Source organism: Oryctolagus cuniculus, chromosome 4 (assembly GCF_964237555.1).
Source record: "Oryctolagus cuniculus chromosome 4, mOryCun1.1, whole genome shotgun sequence".
NCBI classification, from domain to species: domain Eukaryota; kingdom Metazoa; phylum Chordata; class Mammalia; order Lagomorpha; family Leporidae; genus Oryctolagus; species Oryctolagus cuniculus.
Genome location: NC_091435.1, coordinates 64,199,207 through 64,224,201, shown reverse-complemented (window position 1 = coordinate 64,224,201; position 24,995 = coordinate 64,199,207). Strand labels below are relative to the sequence as shown.

The 24,995-nt window shown below is 37.4% G+C and overlaps 1 protein-coding gene across 1 annotated transcript in view; it reads left to right on the top strand.

The window, feature by feature from the left end:
• MYH15 (myosin heavy chain 15) overlaps positions 1 to 24,995 on the top strand; it is a 221,029-nt gene that overhangs the window by 40,700 nt on the left and 155,334 nt on the right. Inside the window, exons 11-16 of the mRNA XM_070072033.1 lie at positions 146 to 284; positions 7,275 to 7,393; positions 12,193 to 12,342; positions 12,733 to 12,903; positions 22,822 to 23,001; positions 24,117 to 24,249. Coding sequence (XP_069928134.1) covers positions 146 to 284; positions 7,275 to 7,393; positions 12,193 to 12,342; positions 12,733 to 12,903; positions 22,822 to 23,001; positions 24,117 to 24,249 — 892 coding nt within the window. The remainder of the gene's footprint in view (positions 1 to 145; positions 285 to 7,274; positions 7,394 to 12,192; positions 12,343 to 12,732; positions 12,904 to 22,821; positions 23,002 to 24,116; positions 24,250 to 24,995) is intronic.

Here is a 24,995-nt window from a genome sequence, read left to right as displayed (position 1 = left end):
GAACAGGGCTGTCACATCTTCACTCTGTCCCATCCCTGCCAGCCCACAGCCAGAGTGTGAGGAGGTGTGACACACAGCAGGGATGAGGTGCATACTGCAATCATTAGGCAAATGAAGACAAAGGCATTTGTTGTTGTTTTTGCAGGAAGCCATGGATGGCTTGGGCTTTCTTCCTGATGAGAAGTATACATGTTATAAACTCACTGCAGCCATTCTGCACTTTGGAAACATGAAATTTAAACAGAAACCCAGAGAAGAGCAGCCGGAAGCAGATGGCACGGAAAGTAAGATCTGCTTTGGAGATGTGGCATGTACTTCCCTTCAAATTCCTGACCCTAGCTCCACTTCATTTTTTCTTATAGTTGACCTCACATTTTGCGCTTTGGAAAAATGTTGAAATTAGTATCATCTCACTTGCTTGCTGTTCTTCAAAATTAGTCTCTTAACAACTATTCTGATATAGAATCCCCCTACCATAGAATAAGAAGCATTCCTCAAATAGCTGAAGAATTTGCTACACTTGGATGAAACAGTTGAGTAAGACATGGTCTGCCTTTAGCACATAGACTTGGGAAAAACAGAGAAAGGAGCAAATTACCATAAAATGTATTAAGTGACTAATTAGAGATGTGAACTGAGATCCTTTGAATTCAAAGGCAAAGTAACTAAGTCCACAAGGGTGAGACCACAAGGCTTTTTTCACATGTGTGGGAGGGACACAGTTACCTCACCGTTGCCTCCTTTGATCTGCATTAATAGGAAACTAGAGTCAGGAGCCAGAATTGGGGGTTGAACCCAGGTAGTATGATGATGGGGTGCAGAAGCCATACCTGCTAGCCAAATGCTCACCCCATTTACTCATTTTTCAAATTGTTGTTTTTATTGAAAAATAATTTTTGAGGTCAATCTGTGACAGGCACTACTCTTGATGCTGGGGGCTCATCTGTGTACAAAGTATTGTCCCTCTCTTGTCTAGTGTGGGAGATGCACAAAAGATAAATAAAGGTCCTTTTAATTATTATGAAAAGAAAATAATGCAGAGGAAAAGAATAAAGAGAAATAGGAGACAGGGATTATTATAGACAGGGTGGTCAGGAGGTCCCCTTGGAGAGGAGCACACTTGAACACAGATGCAAATGAAGTGAAGGAATGTGACATGAAGATCAATATTGCAGATATTGTGTATATTAACACATTAATGTGTGCTTTCATAGCATCTTATTTTGTTGTTTTCTTGCTTGGCAATGCTTTGAAACAAAGTTTTATCACAAAAGCAAGGCATGCTTATTAATAAATCAGAAAACACAAATGAGCAAATGAAGTGACCCCCCCACCCCCCAGTCTCCCTCGTGGCTCCTTCTCAGTTCTTTGCAGAGCATCCCCTTCTTCCCCACTGCTACCTGCCATAGGGCTGCAGAGTCCGACTTTCCTGTATTCTATTCTATACTCATGTCTTAGGCGATAATCTCAAACTCAACATGCATAGAACCTAACTCTTCACTCTACACTGCGCTCACTAACAGCTCTTCATTTCTCAGTTTTTTTAAATGCATGCCAACTGGAGTCTCCCAGCTGCCATGACTAAAATCTTAGAATCATTCCATTTTCTTCCTTCTCCCTCCCTCCCACCCTCCCTCCCTCCCTCCCTCTTTTCCTTCTTTCCTTCCTTCCCTTTCTCCCTTCCTCCCTCCCTTCCTCCCTCTCTCCCTCCCTCTCTCCCTCCCTTCCTTCCTTCCTTCCTTCCTTCCTTCCTTCCTTCCTTCCTTCCTTCCTTCCTTCCTTCTTCCTTCCTTCCCTTTCTCCCTCCCTCCCTCCCTTCCTCCCTCTCTCCCTCCTTTCCATCTTTTCTTCCTGCTTTTCATTTAGATGTTTCCAAAAGCTCACAACATCTCATGATCATGTCAGCTGTTACAATTTACCCGAGCTTCTGTTTCTTGCCTGTAAAAGATTGTTGGTAAAACCTCCTTACTGATCTCCTTGCCTGGCCCTTTGCCTGTGGTACTTAGTTCTGTATGTGAAAGCTAGAGGCAGTCCTTTCCTCATGCATGCCAGTCCACGACCACACTCTGCTCTAAACTGAACATGGCTCAGAGCTTACTCCACAGAAATTTCCTAGTCCTTATCATAGCCTCCTTGGCCACTGCAATACCTCTCTAAATTCCTTTCTAGCCCCATCTCCCATTATTTCCTCTTTCCTCTCTCCCCTCTATTCAGTTACCCTTTCTTCTTGGTTCTTTTTTTTTTTTTTTTTTAATAAAGATTTACTTTTTACTTACTTGAAGGGCAGGGCTACAGAGAAAGGGGGGGTGGAATTTATTTATCTATCTTCCGCTGGTTCACTCCCTAAATGGCTGCAACAACTAGGGATGGGCTAAGCAGAAGCCAGGAGGCAGGAGCTTCTTCTGGATCTCCCATATGGGCGCACCAGTCCAAGCACTTGGGCCATCTTCTGCTGCCTTGCCTTCCCAGGTGCATTCATAGGGAGCTGGATTGGAAGTAGAGCAGCCAGGCCTTGAACCTACCCCAATAAGGGATGTAGACATTGCATTCAGGGGCTTAATCTGCTATGCCACAATGCCAGCCCAGAGCCTCTTGGTACCTTCTGGGGTACCAAGATTTTTTTTTTATTTTTTCTGATAGAATTTCTTTTCTTAGGCATCCTCCTAGTTTATTCCCTCACTTTATTAACATGACTTCTTTGATGATACCTTATCAGAAATGCCTTCTCTGATACTCCCACCATCCCATCACTAACCCCTTATCTTGAATATTTTTCTCTATGATTCATGCAACTATTGTTTTATTGACTGTTCTTCCTGCACTACCTGTAGAACTCTTCTTGGTCTCCACAAGGTGTAAGCTCCATAAGAGCGGGGACCTAACTGGGTTTGTTCACTGTGTTATTTCCAGGTTTTCAAGTGTGCCTGTCACCTATAGATGGATTTTTATTTGTTAAACAAGTCTCACCTTTCAAGGACAATCAACCTTATTACCACAGGACATATATGTCTTTCACATCTTTTTCCACCTTATTATGCATTTGTAATTTTTAAAATAAAAAAATTGATGATATTCTTCATGTTGTTTTCTGTAAGATTATTAAAATTGAATTATATATGAACATATTGTTCATCTTTTCTGCAGTATCCTTTTATATGCCTATAAAATATTCCATTGTATGGATGTACCATACTAATTTAAAGATGTTATTAAGTGTTTATTTCTAGATTTTTTGCTATTATGAACAAAGTTTTGGTGAATATCTCTTTCCTGACTACCAATCCTACATTTCTGATGTTCAACCACATATTCTGTGGTATCTTGAACTCTGCATGGCTAAAACTCAGTGCACTGTCCTCTACCACAACTGTTGTCTTCCTGTTCACATTCATGATACTACTCCCTGCTGCACAGACTGGAACATCTCGGTCATGTTTCTCAATCTTATTTTTCCCCACCATTTTCATTATTATTTAGACCTTTAGCATCTTGCATTTTGATATCCTGCCATGCATTCATTCTCTGCATCCTTTTAAACTCTTCCCATTATGGTCTTTGTTGCATGCTTCTACAAGTATAATTCTGATGCATAACTCTAATTATGATTTTTTTGTTCAAAGTTCCTTTAACACTTCTCCCAATTATTTAATACCTTAGAGTGTCATCAGCCATCTTCTACAAGCAGAAGTCACCCCCCTCTTCTCAGTTTTCTGCTCAGTCATGACATCATGGTTTTATACATTAAAGTCAGAACTTTGATTATATCTTGAACTCCGATATATCTGTGGCTTCATGCCATTCTGAGAAATTCTTGTTCTCCTTTATTTGCCTAGCAAAACCACTCAAGTCTCAGATTAAATGTTGGTTCTTTTTTGAAATTGCCCCAGTTATGCAGTCCAAAAGAGCTCTTTTCTTATTTCAAACTTTCTTGACACTCAATTTCTGTGTCTCCTTTACAGTTGTTTTATTGATATGCTGTTTGTGCCTATGTCTTATTTACTTTAATGGTTTATAAACTTCTTGATGCTTGGGAGTTATGTTTAATTTATTAATTTAAAAAAATATTTATTTTACTATTTATTTGAAAGGCATGTTGACAGAGAAAGAGTGAAGGACAGAGAGTAAGATCTTCCATTACTGGTTCACTTCCCAAATGATTGCAATGGCCAGGGCTGAGCCAGGCAATACCTGTGAGCCTGGAACTCTATCCAGATCTCCCACATGGGTGTTAGGGTCTCAAGAATTTAGGCCATCTCCCACTGCTTTTTCAGGCACATTAGAAGGGATCTGGATTGGAAGCAGAATAGCCAGGACTCCAACTGATCCAACAATATGGGATGCTGGTATTATAGTTGGCAGCTTAACCCTCTGCCACAATGCTGCTCCTTGATCTTCCTAGTAACGTATCTAGCACCAGGCTTTGCCCATACCAAGGGCTTAGTAAATTTGACAAATTAATGAAGCTATTTTACAGACTTTGCTACTTTTACAGTAGTATTAACTAATGTCAATGAATGTTTATTCATTGACTTACACTGTTTTCATATATATAAACATATAGTGCAAGTGAAGTAATTTATTTTCTGGAACACAGTGGTCACTGTTTCTGGCCCATAGGAAGTATGGAGCACTTGCATGATGCTGGGATAAATACAAGGTACGTCGTTCCTGTTTGTGGATACTTAGCCATTTTTGGAGTGGGGGAGATATTATGCTGTAACACTAGATACTATTTCTGTTAAAGCCCAAAATGGGAAATGGTACAGAGTATTTGGGTCTCCTTTGTTCATGGGAAAAATTAGACTCAAAACATTGTCTTTAACGCTGGAAAAAGGATGCATGAAAGCTCTTGGTGTGGGAAATTATTCTTTGAGACTATTGCTTGTATTATTCATCTGAATATTTCCAAAGCTTAGAAACCCAAAGTTTTAACCTTTTCTGCCTGAACAGAAATGTAGAATTGTTCATTTGTCCCATTGTCAGCTACTAGTCTTTTGTATTCAGACTGATCAAGCACATTTCATTTATTTCTTTCTTGTAAATATTGTCATATTTGGTTAGATACTCTCAAGATGTCTATCCACTCAAAAGGTTTATGTTCCAACCCGCTGGATCCTCAACTTGAAATAATGTCTTTTGTCTGCAAACATGACACTCTTAGCAGGGACATGTCAGCTTAGGGTGGGGATGTCTGCTGTGCTTTTAATTTTCCATTTGTTTCCATTGTGCTCCCAAAGAAGCTTTATAAAATTAACACCAATGGGCATCAATTATCTCAGGATCTCATGAATGAACCCATAGATTTTAATTATGCCACATGATCTTCATTTTTTGAGATTTCATTATAGCCTGGTACCTACACCGTTATTCTTGTAAATACACTAACATAAAGTAGTTGTGTAGCTTGTAGGAAAGTGTGTATAATTTATATTAATTTTAGTTAAAAACAAATTAAACATTTCAAGCTCATTAAGCCTCTGTGAAAATTTTAAATACCCATAAAAAGGAAATTGATATCACTAATACAAATGATATATAGTGCTCTAATTGTGTTCTGGTTTTACTTCATTCCCTGTTTGTGATTAACTTCTAGTATAATACATTATCCTAAACATATGTTAGTGAATCTCAGAATTCATTTAAAAGGGAAAACATTCAGAGAATTTTCACATGAGTGGGAGATTCATTTTGTTTAGCAACTGAAATAATTTACAATTTGAAATACACTTATTATCTTTTTGCCTGTGGCATTTTGTTGTATTATTGTCACTTTATAATACTTGATGTGATAGATACCTTTTTGCTTTTCCTTCCCATAACAATTTTTCTCACCTGTGTCTTTCCTTTGAAAACTGAAATTTTATTCATTTGGTGTCATGGATATTAGTATTGTTGCTGGGATCTTTACTTAATGTATGCTAAACTGATCTTCTGTATATAAAGAGAATCGAAAATGAATCTTGATGTGAATGGAAGGGGAGAGGGAGTGGGAGAGGGGAGGGTTGCGGGTGGGAGGGACGTTATGGGGGGGAAGCCATTGTAATCCATAAGCCGTACTTTGGAAATTTATAGTCATTAAATAAAAGTTTAAAAAAAGAAGTATTGTTGCTGGGCAGCAGAGGGCACTATAGAGTAAACAGACTTCACTAGAAAAGAAAGATATTTTAACAGAAACTAGGTGTATGTCCTGGTGTCTGTTGATTGGTGGTTGTCTTGAATTTTCAAAGTATAGTGCCCAGTCCCTGCTTTGCTGAAATAATCTAGAATTATGTACATAGGAGGGGAAACAGGCAAATAATAAGCATGGGATTCCTCATATTCTTCAGAGTTTGTTTTCCAAGAGTGCCAGTATTGAATAATATTTGTTCAAAAAGTGAGATATTATTCACATAACATAAAATTGAGTCTTTTAAAGTGTATAGTTCAATGGATTTAGTATATTTATAAAGGGGGCAACCACCACCACAATTTCATTCCAGAACATTTCACCTGCCCCTAAAGAAATCTTATACCCCTTAGTAGTTATTCCCATTCTCTCATCTCTAAAGCCTTTGGCAATCACAAGACTATGTTCTATGTACATGGATTTGCTTATTTTGGACAATTCATATGAAGGGGATCCTACATCATGTGGCCTTTGAAATCTTTCACTCAGCATAATGTTGTCAAGCTTCAGCCATGTTGTACCATGCTTTGGCTCTTCATTGTTAATATTGCAATGTATGGTTAGATCACATTTTATTTATCTCTTCTTTGAATAATGGACATTTAATTTTTTTCCATTTTTGACTTTATAATAATGCTGCTGGGAACATATTAAATAATTTTTTGTGTCCTTTTGTGTATGTTTATATTTCCCTTGGAGGTATGGATAAGACAGGAATTGCATTTCACTTTCAAATAACTTGGAATCTGGTTTCTATAATGTCCACAGCATTTTGCCTCCCCATCAGCAATACATGAGAGTTCCAGTTCACCTTATCTTTGCCAACATATTTTATACCCATGTTTTTTTTTTTATTATAGTCATTCTAGTTGGTGTGAAGTCACATTTCACTGTAATTTTGATTTGCATTTCCAAGAAATAAATTCCTTTAAACATTTAGAGTCAGGCATTTATTTTAAAGGTGCAATCTACTTTGCTGTCCTGATCTAAACATACCATCAGTCTGTCCAGTGGGCAGTACATTTGACTGTGATGTAATGAATTTTAACAGTGTTTCCTCCATCTCACCCTTCCTTCCTCCTTCTCTTTCTTCTTGTGTTATGACCAGGTGCTGACAAAGTTGCTTTCCTCATGGGCATTAACTCCCCTGAGTTGGTGAAGGGCTTGACCCATCCTAGAATCAAAGTTGGTAATGAATATGTCACCAGAAGTCAAACTGTAGAACAGGTAAGATGGTATTTTGAGAATATGTGATCCTATGGGCTTCTAATAATTATGTGAGTATGCATACTGTACTTGTAAATCTTTTAACTACTGAGCTTATCTACAAAAAGGGCTTCTATAAATAAGCAGGAAAGAACTATTGTGATGACTATTCCACATATAAGCTATGTGGCGCACCACAGTAAATGCTGTTGTGTTAAGAGTCTGTCTAGTCTGAAATATACATTTTGACAGTTTTTCCTTAGGTAGCAAATCTCTTTATAGATGCAAACCAACGCTCCACTTGTGTGAACAATGTCTTTCTTGTCTAGCTAAAAAGCTTTCAGGTCTGCTGATTCCTGACATGAATACAATTGGCAAATTGGCATCTATCACCTATCTGGCATATTGACTTCTTTAAGTGTAAAAGACACATGGCATATTAGTAAAGATTCAGAACAAATGCTGAAGTTAATCTTGAAGGAAGGGGAGGTCTGAAAACAGGAATGACAGATGGAAGGTCATGTAGATTTTATTTAGCACCCAAGAGAATTTTATAATGGTTGAATAACAAATGCTCTGAGGATTGCTGATCTGGAGGCTTTGACTTCATGCAGTAAATATTCCCAGGCCTGCTGGGTAATGAAGCTATGTAAGTATACTAGTACATTTCAAAATAGCAATTTATATCTGTAACGTATATTATTATGAGATAGGCTGTGCCATCATAATACATGTGCACTGAAATTTCAGTAACACAGAACATTTATTTTTTTATATCAAGTCTAATACAGACTATACAGCCTTCTTTCTTTTTATAGTTATGCCATGGCCTCCAGAGTTCTTGCCCAAAGGGAAAATATAATTTTGAAGAAAGTATACTACCTTAAGTGCTTAGGGCTAGAAATGCTATCACTTTCACTAATATTCCTTTGGTATGAATAAGTCAAAATATCCACTTTACTGGTGGGGGAGCCTGTGAGATGTCTTTTTGGAAAGAAGAAATAGTGTTTTATGGAAACAGACTTGTCTCTCTATCACAGAAAATGTGTAGAGCATTCAAAGATAATTCAAAATTATCTTCTTCCATTATTACAACAATACTCAGAGGTAAGTAGGGCATGAAAACTTAATTTAAATTTTTCCAATTGAGGAATCTGAGGATAAGGAAACAGACAACTTTTCAAAGGACACCCAGCTTGTATTTAGGTGAGATTTAGCTTTTCTAACTCTGCATATAACTTAAATATGAAAATGAGATAGGCATATGAAGAAATTTTTGATTAAAAGACAATCATTTGTACTGCAATAAACTTGTTTCCCTTGTATATTAAGGTATCTGATGTATTTGTTATTTAAAACATTTAATCAGTGAATCAAAATTACTTTTATAATTAGCCTACTCTGTAAATCAATAATTCTATTCTGCCATAATACTAACTATACCACTTTAAAATAATCTGCTTGCATTTTTGTCCTCCCTGGTGACCTAAGCTCCTTGAGGCCATGGGCTGTGTCTAATGGTCTTGGATTCCATGGCATTTAACACATGGCTCTGCAAGCAGTAGGTGCTCCACAAGTGTTAAAACAGACTAAACTGAGTTGCATCTGAATTGCAATCAGCAAGACAAATAATTGAGCTATTTCTTGGTAGTGGGGTTAGAGTTAGTTAGCAGTCTCATTCTTTCTTAGATGTTCACCACAACATGCATGCATGACATGCTATGATCATAGGATAGTATCTTTCTATGTGTTAAACTAGTGAACCTATAGGAGGACTGAAGTCAAACATTTGCCTCTTTATTATTGTGTTCTAAAGGACTGAGTTACCACTCTAACCTTTACTGTAATACAACTAGCCAGTGAAGCAAGGTAATGTATTATTATTCAACATTAAAAAAGAAGGAAGTCATCATTCTTTCCTTCTCTCTACTAGAGGCAGAGTAAGAGAAATCACTGTAAAAGGCTTTTCTTTTCCTAGGAATTTTATCGATTTTATAGAGCCAATTGCCAGTGCTAAAAATGGAGATGTGTGTGCTCAATTGGTGGCAGTTGTAAAAGATGGGAGACACTTAGAGTGTTAATAGTCTATCCGAAATTTAACTCTAACTCTAAGAATAACTAACTCTGATACGTTGGCCAAATCTCTTTATCTTCCTGAACCCCAATAAAGGGTTTGAACAACTTTGTGTTTCTCACTTGTGGAGAAGTAGGCATCAAAGATAAGAAAATTGTTCATAAATGCCAATTAAATGCCAGTAACATACTTCATCATTATGAGTAGCAAAATGTATTTCCACATTCACTTCTCCTTCAAGGGAAGGTATTATCTCCAATAGACAACCACTCTTCATGATTATCAAGAACAAATATTTTTCAGGTCTAGTATTTTATGATTTCATGAGAATTCTTGTAGAAGTAAGTCAATTTTAAAAAGATTAATTATTATGACAAAATAATAATAACAATAATCAACATCCACAAAGTACTTGCCGTAAGTGTTTTACTAAGTACTTTGTATGGATTATGCCACTCATTCTAAGAACAAGCTTAAAAGCAGAGCTTGTAAATATTTGTATTTTATAGGTAAAGATAGTGACTCTAAGAAAGAGTTACTGACCAAGGTGACAAAGCCGAGGTAAGGATGAGGAAGTGATGAAGGTGAATAAGGGCTAGGGAAAGGGAAATGAGTATTTACTGGATACGGAATAGCAAACATTGTGCTTTGAAGGTTGGCAGTCTGTCTCACTGGATCTGCCATAACATCCCTGAAATACTCATGCTTTATTATTACTATCTTATATATGGGAAAGGTAGAGTGATTAAGATTTGATGGTTTGACTACACTTTTTTTGTTTGCTTTTTCTGTTATTGTTTTCTGGTATACACAACTTCCTTTTAGTAATCAAAATCTTCTATGAAGTTATTTTATGAAAGGATAATAAATGGATCCATTTAGCCCCTATAAAGAAGGATAAATTTAGTCACTTTATTTTTATTCATTGGACAGAAAATGATTACAATGTTTAGTTAGTGAACAGTGTGAGTATATTGGTCTATTAGTTTCACTAATTCATTTAGCAGACACTGTGCCATCTATTTCTCTCTGCCTTTACTTTACGCTTTCTTCTTGTATTTTTTTGACCACTCTCCACACCTGGTCAAATAGTTTCTCTCCCTTCTTCACTTATTGATTGTTTAGGAAAGTAAAAGTTGTGAGCAAATTAGTCATGTTCTTTTTAAATTTTCATAATGACTACCGTAGATAAAAAATGATTCTCTTGGTGTTGGAGAGAATGAAAATCACTCTGGACACTTTATTTGTTGAGTGTGCTTTTGATACTGATAATAAAAAACTGTGATGCCATTGGGCTTATGGATCACTGTGCAAATGACTTCAGATAATGGATCAGATAGTGAATGACTCACAACTAAATCACCACCAGACACCAAGTGGCCCCTGCTATGTGCTCTGTGTTCAGCAGAAGGATCGATGTGATGAGCCCATTTTAAATGTTAAGTGATTGGAGTACATTTGGTTTCTAGGCTTGGAGTACGTCCGGCTGTAACTCATTCCTACTGGAAATCTGTTGGAAAAAAGGAGCCCTTTGCATTTTGGAAGCAGGATCACATTTGTACATTGTCAGCCAGATACAGAGATAGGAGTTTTCACTAGCTCCTATCACAGTAGGGGAATCTGAGTCATATGGATGCACCAGATGGCCATTCTCCATCTGGGAAATTGAGAGCAACACCGGTAACTAATATAAGAGAGTCGAAAGCTGGAACTAGAGAGAACTTTCCAGAGCATTATTAGGATGAAGACACTGCAGTTCCAAAGAGGGTTATGTTATTTGCCAAGTTTACACAATTTATTATCAGCAGCAACTGCAGCATTAGAACAAATGCTAGAACTTAGAGATTTCCCATCTACTATACTAGCACTTTTCAAATTTTATTGTGGACAGTATTAAACAGAAAAAAATTCTGATACTTGTTAGAATGACAAGGAAGACTTTATTCAGGATATTGTAATAGGGATATTGCAATAGTGTAGAAGGTTGGCTCAACTTCACATATAATGACAAGTGAAGATTTTTGTCACAGAAGGAATCAGTGAATAGAAAATTACTAAGAGGAGATAGCATGGGCAAAGACATTCTTAAATTGGTCTAATGATTTTTTGCTAAAAGCAGACCAAGAACTTATACAGTACATTAGAGGTGGAGGAATAGGAACTCAATCAGATATCAAGGGTGGTGGATTTTTGCTAATGAGGCTTAGCAGGATTCTTGCTTCAACTGGTCTAAGCAGGACCAAGATGAGATGAAGGTAGGGTCAGAGGCTCCTGACCACACTTTGCTCAAGGAGAGTCTGTCCATAGGAATCAGCATGGGTCACGTGAGAGGACAGATTGTGATTCAGCAAGTCTGGGACTAGGTCTGTGAGTTTGCATGTTTAACAAGCTCCAAGAGGATGCTGATGCTGCTGTATGTATGATCACACTTTGAACAGATGGGCTAGAACACACTGCAAAGACTTACCTCAGGATGTGCAGTCCTCTACGAAAAAGGACATGATTTCTGTCAGCTACATTTTTGGTTGGGAGGCACAAAATCAGCAAACTCCTTTCTCCTGTCCTTCTCCTTTCCTCCTCTTTCCCTCCTTTACTTGTTTTTCTTTCATTGAACTCAGCAGAAGATATGTACACAGAAGGTCACTAATGTATATAGAATTGACTAGGCACTGGTTGCTGTTAGAGTATGCCCAGGACTGAAATGGAGACTGCTAGCAGATGAAGGGGTTTTCAATGTGGTTTCTAGGTAATATATGCTGTCGGTGCACTATCCAAGTCAGTATATGAAAGGATGTTTAAGTGGCTGGTGGCACGTGTCAACAGAGGCCTGGATACCAAGCTGTCAAGGCAGTTCTTCATTGGCATCCTTGACATCACCGGTTTTGAAATCCTTGATGTAAGTATGTCTCGTAAGAATGAAGTCAGTGCATACATATAAGGAGATTAGAAATTATGACTTCAACATGAGAAAATATGGTCAAAGCATGATGAGAACCTAATAGATATTATAACTAATAGTAGTAATGATTTATTGAGTTCTTATTCAATATTAAAGGGAAATAGAGAAGAGTCTTCCATGATTTTGAATTATAATGTCATTAAGTATTTTATTATTATAATATTTAGTTTGTGGGTATATCTGTAGGAGGCATGAATTTAACTGAGTGTTTTTACTTGTTGGGCTTATTTTACATTTTATGATATTAGTTACAGTTTTCTCTTTACTGTGAATTCTTGTAAGTGAGCCTCAATTTTATTTTTATCTCGTCTTCCTGTATCTTTGAAGTATAATACTCTTGAACAACTTTGCATTAATTTTACCAATGAAAAATTACAACAGTTCTTCAATCAGCACATGTTTGTTTGGGAGCAAGAAGAATATAGGAAAGAAGGCATTGACTGGGTAACTGTTGACTTTGGCCTGGATTTGCAAGCCTGCCTAGATTTCATTGAGAAGGTAATATATATTTTTCTCCTTGTCTAATTTCATTTTTGGAGAATTGTCCCTACTTACAACATTGATCCCTGTCAGGATTTAGTATGTCAGCAGATGGGACATGGGCCAGGAAGGCCTTTTACAACATTTCTTAATGGTCTTCATGTGGGTATACCTGTGGCATACTAACTGGATTCTCACAGTTATCTATTCCATCGCATCTGACACAGCCAATCACAACATATTTGGCCTGCATTCTTATACACCAAGAGAACTGTGGAGATTGAAAACAGTCATAGTCATAACTGGACAAACACGGGACTGAAAATATGAGCACTGTTGGGCTTGGTTGATTAACATAAGGTGAATGAGTAGAACCAATGAAGCTTAGTGATTCTAGCAAATTGGCATACAAACAAACAATTGCCATAAATCTTAAAGATCACTGCCTTGCAGAATGTAGTTTGTTCATTTAATTGGACAAGTACCAGTTAATTTAAATAATTTATGACAACACTTCATGGCTTATTAGTAAATTAGCTGCAGTGTACTGTTTCTGAATTCAGCAATATCCTCATAGTCTGAAATCTTTTAGTGTACTGTGGGGGGAGTTATAGGGTCTGCTGGAGGAATTACATGTGGTCTCTCTGGTTTTGTGCACAGGAACAAGCATGATAGCATGTTAGCTGTCATAAGTCCCTGTGTCATAGATTACAGGGAGTTTTGGAGAGAAGTCTGGGTAGGCTGAGCCTTTATCTTTCTGAAAGGTGTTGGCCATGCTAGCTGATACCTTTGAATCTCAACTAAGGTTATTGGTCAGTTGCCAGCCTTTGTAGACCTCAGATCCGTGTCTATCACTTTTGTTTGTTAAGCTTTCAATGAAACCAAATCTTCCTTTAAGGTAGCTACCTCATGGTAAAGCACATCACATTGATTTTATTTATTTGATAACCAGTGAATTTCCTGGGGTTGGTTAAAAAAAAAGGTTTTTAGTCAAGCATGAAAATTGTGGTAGGTTTGTGAATGTTACTGATTTTTATTAAATCTGGAGTTTGTTGCCTCACTTATGCTGGATTTAGTTATTCCACATAACCCATTAGCAGTACAGAAATAACCTCCTGTTGCATTTTCTACTGATAAGATAAAATGAAAAAAATGCTGATCAGATGATAGAAGAGGAATAAATATTTGATTTCCTGTGAATTATATTAAAAGTATTCAGCTCAGGCAAATGAAAAATACTAAAATTTTTCTTGAAAAGATTTTGTATTTTGGATAAAAACTTTTATGTTGCTTTGGGCCATCAGAAGAAAATTTGTAGCAAATATAATGATCAAATTTATTTGTTGAGATAGAATGAACCATAGGAAATTTTTAAAATTCAAAAGAATGGGGGCGGGTTTGGCACAGCAGTTAATACCACTGTGGAGCTACCCACTTTCTTTTTTTTTAACTTTTATTTAATGAATATAGTCCAAAGTACAGCTTATGGACTACATTGGCTTTCCCCTCGCCCCCGATGACTTCCCTCCCACCTGCAACCCTCCCCTTTCCTGCTCTCTCTCCCCTTCCATTCATATCAAGATTCATATTCAATTTTCTATATATACAGAAGATCAGTTTAGTATACATTAAGTAAAGATTTCAACAGTTTGCACCCACATAGAAACACAAAGTGAAAAATACTGTTTGAGTACTCGTTGTAGCATTAAATCTCAATGTACAACACATTAAGGACAGAGATCCTACATGAGGAGTAAGTGCACAGTGACTCCTGTTGTTGACTTTATAAATTGACAATCCTGTTTGTGAAATCAGCAATCTCCCTATGCTCCAGTCATGAGTTTCCAAGGCTATGGAAGTCTTGAGTTCTCCGATTCTTATCTTATTTAGACGAGGTCATAGTCAAAGTGGAAGTTATCTCCTCCCTTCAGAGAAAGGTACCTCCTTCTTTGAAGACCTGTTCTTTCCACTGGAATCTCACTCACAGAGATCTTTCATTTAGTTCCCTTTTTTTTTTTTTTTTTTTTTTTTGCCAGAGTGTCTTGGCTTTCCATGCCTGAAATACTCTCATGGGCTTTTCAGCCAGATTGGAATGCCTTTAGGGCTGATTCTGAGGCCAGAGTGCTTGCTGTTTAGGACATCTGCTGTTCTATGAGTCTGCTGTGTATCTCGCTTCCCATGTTGGATCGCTCTCCCCTTTATTTATTCTATCGGTTAGTATTAGCAGGCACTAGACTTGATTATGTGCTCCCTTTGACTCTTAGTCCTTTCATTATGATCAATTGTGAACTGATTTTGATCACTTGGAATAGTGAGATGGCATTGGTACATGCCACCTTGATGGGATTGAATTGGAATCCCCTGGTATGTTTCTAACTCTACCATTTGGGGCAAGTCAGCTTTAGCATGTCCCAAATTGTACATCTCTTCCTTCTCTTATTCCCACTCTTATATTTAACAGGGATCACATTTCAGTTAAATTTTAACACTTAAGAATAACTGTGTATTAATTACAGAATTAAACCAGTAGTATTAAGTAGAACAGACAAAAAAAATACTAAGAGGGATAATGTATTAAGTTGTTCATTAACAGTCAAGGCTATTCTGATCAAGCCACCATTTCTCATAGTGTCCATTTCACTTCAACAGGTTTCCTTTTTGATGTTCAGTCAGTTGTCACCGGTCAGGGAGAACATATGATATTTGTCCCTTTGGGACTGGCTTATTTCACTCAGCATGATGTTTTCCAGATTCCTCCATTTTGTTGCAAATGACTGGATTTCGTTGTTTCTTACTGCGGTATAGTATTCTAAAGAGTACATATCCCATAATTTCTTTATCCAGTCTACTGTTGATGGGCATTTGGGTTAGTTCCAGGTCTTAGCTATTGTGAATTGAGCTGCAATAAACATTAATGTGCAGACAGCTTGTTTGTTTGCCAATTTAAATTCCTTTGGGTAAATTCCAAGGAGTGGGATGGCTGGGTCGAACGGTAGGGTTATCTTCAGGTTTCTGAGGAATCTCCAGACTGACTTCATAGTGGCTTCACCAGTTTGCATTCCCACCAACAGTGGGTTAGTGTCCCTTTTTCCCCACATCCTCACCAGCATCTGTTGTTGGTAGATTCCTATATGTGAGCCATTCTAACTGGGGTGAGGTGAAACCTCATTGTGCTTTTGATTTGCATTTCCCTGATTGCTAGTGATCTTGAACATTTTTTCATGTGTCTGTTGGCCATTTGGATTTCCTCTTTTGAAAAATGTCTATTGAGGTCCTTGGCCCATCTCCTAAGTGGGTTGTTTGTTTTGTTTTTGTGGAGTTTCTTGATCTCTTTGTAGATTCTAGTTATTAACCCTTTATCTGTTGCATAGTTTGCAAATATTTTTTCCCATTCTGTCGGTTGTCTCTTCACTCTCCTGACTGTTTCTTTTGCAGTACAGAAACTTCTCAATTTGATGCAATCCCAATAGTTGATTTTGGCTTTGACAGCCTGTGCCTCCTGGGTCTTTTCCAGAAACTCTTTACCTGTGCCAATATCTTGAAGGGTTTCTCCAATGTTCTCTAATAGCTTGATGGTGTCAGGTCATAGATTTAGGTCTTTAATCCATGTTGAGTGGATTTTTGTGTAAGGTGTAAGGTAGGGGTCTTGCTTCATGATTCTGCACGCGGAAATCCAGTTTTCCCAGCACCATTTATTGAATAGACTGTCCTTGCTCCAGGAATTGGTTTTAGATCCTTGATCAAATATAAGTTGACTATAGATGTTTGGATTGATTTCTGGTGTTTCAATTCTGTTCCATTGGTCTATCCATCTGTTTCTGTACCAGTACCATGCTGTTTTGATTACAACTGCCCTATAGTATGTCCTGAAATCTGGTATTGTGATGCCTCCAGCTTTGTTTTTGTTGTACAAGATTGCTTTAGCTATTCGAGGTCTCTTGTGCCTCCATATGAATTTCGGCATCATTTTTTCTAGATCTGAGAAGAATGTCTTTGGTATCTTGATTGGGATTGCATTGAATTTATAAATTGCTTTTGGGAGAATGGACATTTTGATGATATTGATTCTTCCAATCCATGAGCATGGAAGATTTTTCCATTTTTTGGTACCCTCTTCTATTTCTTTCTTGAAGATTTTGTAATTCTCATCGTAGAGATCTTTAACGTCCTTGGTTAAGTTTATTCCAAGGTATTTGTTTGCTTTTGTAGCTATTGTGAATGGGATTGATCTTAGCAGTTCTTTCTCAGCTGTGGCATTGCTTGTGTATACAAAGTCTGTTGATTTTTGTGCATTGATTTTATACCCTGCTACTTTGCCAAACTCCTCTATGAGTTCCAATAGTCTCTTAGTAGAGTTCTTTGGATCCTCTAAGTAAAGAATCATATCGTCTGCAAAGAGGGATAGTTTGACTTCTTCCTTCTCAATTTGTATTCCTTTAATTTCTTTTTCTTGTCTGATGGCTCTGGCTAAAACTTCCAGAATTATGTTAAATAGCAGTGGTGAGAGTGGGCATCCCTGTCTGGTGCCAGATCTCAGTGGAAATGCTTCCAACTTTTCCCCATTCAATAGGATGCTGGCCATGGGTTTTTCATAATTTCTTTGATTATATTGAAGAATGTTCCCTCCATACCCAGTTTGCTTAGAGTTTTCATCATGAAAAGGTGTTGTATTTTATCAAATGCTTTCTCTGCATCTATTGAGATAATCATATGGTTTTTCTTCTGCAGTCTGTTAATGTGGTGAATCACATTGATTGATTTGTGAATGTTGAACCATCCCTGCATATCAGGGATAAATCCCACTTGGTCTGGGTGGATGATTTTTCTGATGTGTTGTTGTATTCTATTGGCCAGAATTTTATTGAGGATTTTTGCGTGTATGTTCATCAGGGATATTGGTCTACAATTTTCTTTCAGCGCTGCATCTTTCTCTGGCTTAGGGATTAAGGTGATGCTGGCTTCATAGAAAGAATTTGGGAAGATTCCATCTTTTTTGATTGTTCTGAATAGTTTAAGAAGAATTGGAGTTAATTCTTCTTTAAATGTCTGGTAGAATTCAGCAGTGAATCCATCTGATCCTGGGCTTTTCTTTGTTGGGAGGGCCTTCATTACTGTTTCAATTTCTGTTTCAGTTATGGGCTACCCACATTCCATATCAGAGTGCTTGGGTTCAAGTCCTGGCTCTGCTTCCAGTTCTAGCTTCCAGTCAATGTGTAACCTAGGAGGCAGCAAATGACGGCTGAATATAGTTGTGTCACTGCCACCAACAATGGAGACCCAGATGAAGTTTCTGGCTCTGATTTTGGCCTGGCCAAACCCTGAATATTGTAGGCATTTGGGAAGTGAACTATTTATTGGATGGAATATCTCCAGCTCCATCTCCATCCATCTCCATCTCACCATCTGTCTTCTTTTGAATAACATGAAAAACAATATTAAAAACACAAAAATGCATCAGTGTGTATGAAATGTTTTATAGCATGTTTTTCTGTATATAAATGAAAAAATTTTAAACCAAACTGAAATAAGGGTATTTTAACACTAACTTTTGCTGTTAATTTCAAGCTTACAGTAACATTCTGCCATATAAATACTGTGTAGAAATTTATTATAGGATTAGCTCATACTTACTTCATTATTTGAAATGTTCTGGGTTGTGTACAACTTGAATACTGATAATTTATATTTTAATATATAAATATGTTATTATATATTTATGGTATTAATAAATCATTAATAAAGGAGCTGTCTCCATTATTTCTTTTTTTTTAAATTATTTATTTTGAAAGTAAGAGTTACAGAAAGACGGGGAGAGGGAGGAGGAGGAGAGAAAGTGAGAGGGAGATCTTCCATCTGGTTCATTCCCCAGAGGGCCATAACACCCAGTGTTGGGCCAAGCCAAAGCCAGGAGCCAGGAGCTTTTTCTAGGTCTCTCTTGTAGGTGGCAGGGTCCCAGGTAGTTGGGCCACCTTCTGCTGCTTCCGAAGGCCATTGGCAGGAAACTGGATCAAAAGCAGAGAAGCCAGGACATGAACTGGTGCCTATATGGAATGCTGGCATTAAAGGCAGCAGCTTTACCCACTACATCACAGCACTGGTTCTGATTGCTATTATTTCTTAATAAATAAAGCCAAAGTTATATGTTTAAAAACTTGTTGGGTCTGGCGCTGTGGCACAGCAGGTTAATGCCCTGGCCTGAAGTGCCCGCATCCCATATGGGCACCGGTTCGAGACCCAGCTACTCCACTTTCGATCTAGCTCTCTGCTATGGCCAGGGAAAGCAGTAGAAGACGGCTCAAGTCACTGGGCCCCTGCACCCACGTGGGAGACCCGGAAGAAGCCCCTGGCTCCTGGCTTCGGATCGGTGCAGCTCCAGCCATTGCGGCCAATTGGGGAGTGAACCATCGGATGAAAGACCTCTCTCTCTCTCTCTCTCTTTGTCTTCCTCTCCTCTCTCTGTGTAACTCTGACTTGCAAAGAAATAAATAAATCTTTAAGAAAAAGTTGTTATCCTTTTTGTTTTGTCACTTGGAAGACTACATCTTTCTTGGAATATTTCATCTTTCATGGAAAATCCCTCAAAGTATTTGAATTAGGATAAGATGTTAAAATTTTACCAGCCTCAAGAGAAAATTTGCTTCAATACTTATCATTTTGCTGGCTTTTGAGTCCAATTTGAATTGTATAATTTGCTGACATTATTTGTATTTTTCATATTTGTTGGTCTGAATGACTTTTGATTGTTTCTGTATAATAATATACTTTCAAAAAGCAGGAACTTTCTCTTTGTCAGTAGGGTCAATGATGCCAAATATCCCCACAAAAGTTGTAAAATACCTTTTTAAAGTTCTGAAAGCATCTTGCCATTATATATCGCTGTTGCCTCCCAAAGAAGGCTCTTTGGATGTGCTTATTCTGGTGTTTTTCATATAAAATGAAATGTTAATACCTAGTTTTATGCATTTTTTGTACAGGAATATGTCTTTAAGCACATAACTCTATTATTTTTTGTTGTTGGCAACTCTTACTATTTTTTAACAACAGCTAAGCAATCTGGGTCCCAGAACTTAAACCTGTATGCATTAGTGTTCCCATGCCAATCAGTTGACTAGCAGAAATTTGCTGAGGCCCTACATTTTGGTTACCCTGGGACTAGGCTCAAGTTCTAAACAAATTAGAATATTTCAATTAATGAAGTAAGTGTGAACTAATCTTGTAGTAAATTTTTCTACAGTATATATATACAGAAGAAAGTTAGTGTGAGCTTTAGTGAAAGCAAAATAATAAATTATTTGGTTTAAAGTATTTTTTTGAATTACAACAGATGTTCTTTTGAATCTTGGGATGATGCCTTTTAGAGTTTGCATGGCTAATAACCCTAAATAATAGGAAAAACATTTATATAAAACTTAAATAAATGTGTTTTAACAACAACTTTAGTCTTAGTTTGGCCTTCAAGCTCACACTAACCTTCTTCTGTATATATACTGTATTCCACAGCTAGATGTTTACAATTAAGTAAAATACCCCAGACTCCTTATAATTGGAGGTGGGATGTTTTTCAATACACATTCTATGAATTGCAGATTGCAGGTCTACAAAAATACAGCAAAGGGCTACAGTATCAGAGTGTACCTTTTCGTGTGAAAGATTCATGTGAATTAAAAAATGCAATCATCAAATAATCTGATGATCCACCACATGGAAGAAGGATTATATTCATTCATATAGTTCCACTGAAATAATTTAGTACAAAAGATTCTAAAAGGCAAATGAATTTCGTTTTCATATGTATTCCACCCAGAACCTTGACTCAGAATTGGTCAAACGTTTTCTCTTTTCATGAAAATATTTGAGTATAAGCTAACCAGCCTGTTAGAAGGCATTTTTGAGGGATACTCAAGAATACATTGGGAAAGTTGGACCAGACTCTCAATGGCTCCTCCAAACCTGATAGGTCAAGGATTGGTCAAGAATCATGAAATCTATAGTGCTTGGAATATAAGTCATGTTCTATCTTGCTTGTTCTGCTTTGGAATTCTCACATTTTTTTCTGTACCTGTTTTATCTGCTTTTTAGTACATAATATTGTATACATGTCTTATCTTCTTGGCTAGATACTTTGGAACCAGAACCCATGTCCGATTCATCCTGTACAATTGAAAGTGTGTGGTACAATAATTTGATCATAGAAGGCAGATCAAAAATGTTTGCAGAGGGGCTGGTGCTATAATACAGTAGGTTAATCCTTTGCCTGCTATGCCAGCATCCTAAATGGGCACCAGTTCTAGTATTAGCTGCTACTCTTCTGATCCAGCTCTCTGCTATGGCCTGGGAAAGCGGTAGAAGATGGCCCAAGTCCTTGGGTCCCTGCACCCACGTGGGAGACCTGGAAGAAGCTCCTGACTCCTGTCTTCAGATTGGCTCAGCTCTGGCCATTTGGGGAGTGAGCCAGCAGATGGAAGGCCTTTCTCTCTGCCTCTCCCTCTCACTGTCTGTAACTCTACTCAAATAAATAAATAAATTCTTTTAAAAGTGTTTGTGGAGTACATTAGTAAAATAAAAATTGGAATATATATTCAAATATAAGAATCCTTTCTTTTTCCCCCATCCTCAAGACCTGTGTGTAGATGTGTCTGTGCATACCACGTGTGCATATAACACTTTTCTATGTACAAATGGTCTCCACAAATTCAATGAAAATTCATATGACCTTTAAATCCAATTTACCATGAACTCTGTGAAGCTCCTCGTCTATGTACATGTATGTTTTGAATGGCGGCAGCCATTACTCAGTTGCTCAGGCCAAGAAACTCTCTTATATCCCATATTCTATCAATCAGCACATTGTGACTCAATCTTCTTTGGACATATATTTTATATCCAAGGACTTTGAACAACCTCCAATACCATCACTAGTGTAGGGCAGGGAAAAGCAAGCTTCAGTTGATTCAAATCCAGTCTGCAGCCTTTTTTCTAAGTTTATTGGAACATCACCACATCCATTTTGTTTATATGTTAACTGCTGCTCTCAGTACTACTATAGCCCTTTTGGGAAAAAAAAGAGTTTCCTTAAGGGAGCTATAAAGATTTTGATCACATATTCTTTTTCTTTGGTGACCTTTTAGAATGGTAAAAGCTCATTTTAGCTCAGTGGCTTTCCAATCCACTTCATCCACCCTATTCTAAACCAATAATTCTTTTAAAGCACAAATCAAACCATATCACTTCACGTTAAAAGTCTCTGAAGGCCTCCCATTACACTTAAAATGCAAACATCTTTGTGGGATGCTTGTTAAGCCAGTTCTTACCTTTCTGAATTTTATGTCATGTGGTGTTCTCTATCTAATTTTTATCTGTCCATGTTTCCTGTGCCAGGATCTCAAGCTTGCTAAGTGGGCTCCTGCCTTAGGGCCTTTGTACTCCTTCATTGTTCTGCCTGAATACTTATGCTCAGATCTTTTCAGGGTGCTTTTCTTATATAGGTCAGAGATGTTATCTGACCACCCCCACCACTTACCAGAGCCCCTGATCCTATTCATTCTCTATCTATTTGCATGATTTCTTTGAGACATTTTTATGGTTTGTGGAGACCATTTGTACATAGAAAAGTGTTATTTATTTTTATATTTATATATTTGTTTACTAACTTATTATCTTTTTGCTCCACTAGAATGTAAACCACTTGAGGATAGGCACTTAATGTATGTGGGTCATAGCTGAATCATCAGCTTATACTGATATCAGTAGAAGGTATTTAACAAACATTTGATATATAGATGATTGGCTAGGTGTTGGGAGTGAAGATCTTTCCCTTTGTTAACTTATTATATTCTCAAGACAGAATTAATACTGATTTTCTACTGAAAATACTATTTCTTGTTTTATTTTTTTTATTTTTTTTTTTAATCTGCTGCTCATTTGCCTCTCCAACAGCCAACAGGCATCCTTTCCACTCTTGAAGAGGAATGCATGTTCCCTAAGGCTACGGACATGACTTTCATGAGCAAACTCTTTGACAATCATTTTGGAAAGTCGGTTCATCTCCACAAGCCCAAACCTGATAAAAAGAAAAAATACGAAGCTCATTTTGAAGTTGTCCATTATGCAGGAATGGTAAGTCACCTCTAGACTGCTTGCCCTGAATTTTCGTATGTCCGCTTCAAATGCACTCTGTCAGAGTCCATAGATAATATTTAAGTAACATTTATATTAAACAAAGAGATAAACAGAATACATCTCAGTTTCAGAAATAGGAAGTGTGGTGTTTTAGCACACTCTGGGAATGGTATGGCCGCATTACAATGCCATTCCATGTGCACAGAGGTGAAAAAGCTCAAGATGAATTCACTCACCACAACTGAAAGCAAGAGAGCTTCAAAAAGGCATGGAGTCCATCAAAGTCATGATTTTTTCTTTCCACATTTGTCTTTAACTTTAACTTAGCATCATGTGAATGAGTGATTTCAATTGATGTTTCTATTGACTTTTTTTTTTGTTTTTATTCTACCATAAAGAATATAAAGTATAAAGTAATGGCCTCTAAACTATGGCCAACAAAAGTTTATATGACCCTCACAGCTTCTCCTCATTTCCCTGCTGGTATGTATGCCCATTTTTTCTGCTTTTCTGCTTCTGGTCAATGCCTCTGGGTGGAACAGAAAGAGAACTGATAAAAGACAGGTAATACTTCAATCAAAAAATGATGTGCCAAATGTACAGAGGTATTCTTATAGTTCTCATCTTGGACATCCTGGAATGTTAATTAAATGATATTTAGAATAAAATGCCATTCTATTTGCTATTTTTTTGAGTGCTCACTTAATCATTGACAGCTGGATGATTTCATCTGTTTTTGTGATGACAGGCTGCTGATAGGAATTTTTCCAGCTGGAAACATCATTTAATCTCCTTGCTCATCCTTCCTTTTCTTCTCTCCCTCTCCCCGTTATTTTCCCCTTCTCTCTCTCTCTCTTTCTCTCTCTCTCTCTCTGTGTGTGTGTGTGTGTGTGTCTTTTCCTTCCCCTCCTGTCTCTCCCTTTCTTTTGATAATGTGAAAGATAAACTTTGAAAACCTCATTGTGGTTGCACAATGGACATCTAGAAGTATTATTCAGTACTGTTATGTCACACCGATTCAAAGTTAAAGGAGTTACATAACTTGTGATATTTTCTCAAGTGATGAACAGTTTGCTATTATGCAATTTCTCCTTTTGCATGCTTTTCTAAAGGTACCTTATAACATCAATGGTTGGCTTGAAAAAAATAAAGACCTTCTTAATGAAACAGTGGTGGCTATATTTCAGAAGTCTTCCAACAGACTCTTGGCAAGTCTTTTTGAAAATTACATCAGTAGTGACAGTGGTGAGTCAACTTTCCTTCATTTTTGTACCTCAGAATGGAACTCATGGCTGCTTCATTTTACAACAATCCTTGCTTCTTTCCTGGGGCAATCTGTTTCTATTCCCCCTAGTCTAAGTTATCCCATCTTATTAGCTTTTCTGCCCCCATGCAGGTGGTTCTATAGGGAAGTATTGCTAGTGCTCTAAGACATATGTGGACTTTGACCTTAAAAAGTTTATGGAAAAGACATTTTATGAAAAACTTTGTATGCATGGATTTCAAAATATGTTTGCTTCAAAGTAAACATACTTTAATAAACTTTGGGGGCTGACATTGTGGCACAGCAGGTTAAACTGCCACATGCAATGCCAGCATCCCATATGGGCACTGGTTTGAGTCCCAGCTCTCCAGTTTCAATCCAGCTCCCTGCTAATGGCCTGGGAAAAGCAGTAGAAGATGACCTAAGTGCTTGGGATTTACCATCCATATGGGAGACTTGGAAAAAGCTCCTGGATTTATTATCTTAAATAAATAAATACATACATTTCTTTTCTGCCTTCCTTTCTTTCTGTCTCTTTTTGAGGCACAGAGACTATAGATAGATACAGAGACAGAAAGTTCTCATTTGGTAGTTCATTCTTCAAATATCCAAAACTGCCAGGGCTGAGCTAAGAGTGGGAACTCAATCCAGGTCTCCCATGAGGCTGGCAGGAACACAATGACTTAAGCCATCACCTGTTGCCTCCCAGGGTGCAGATTAGTAGGAT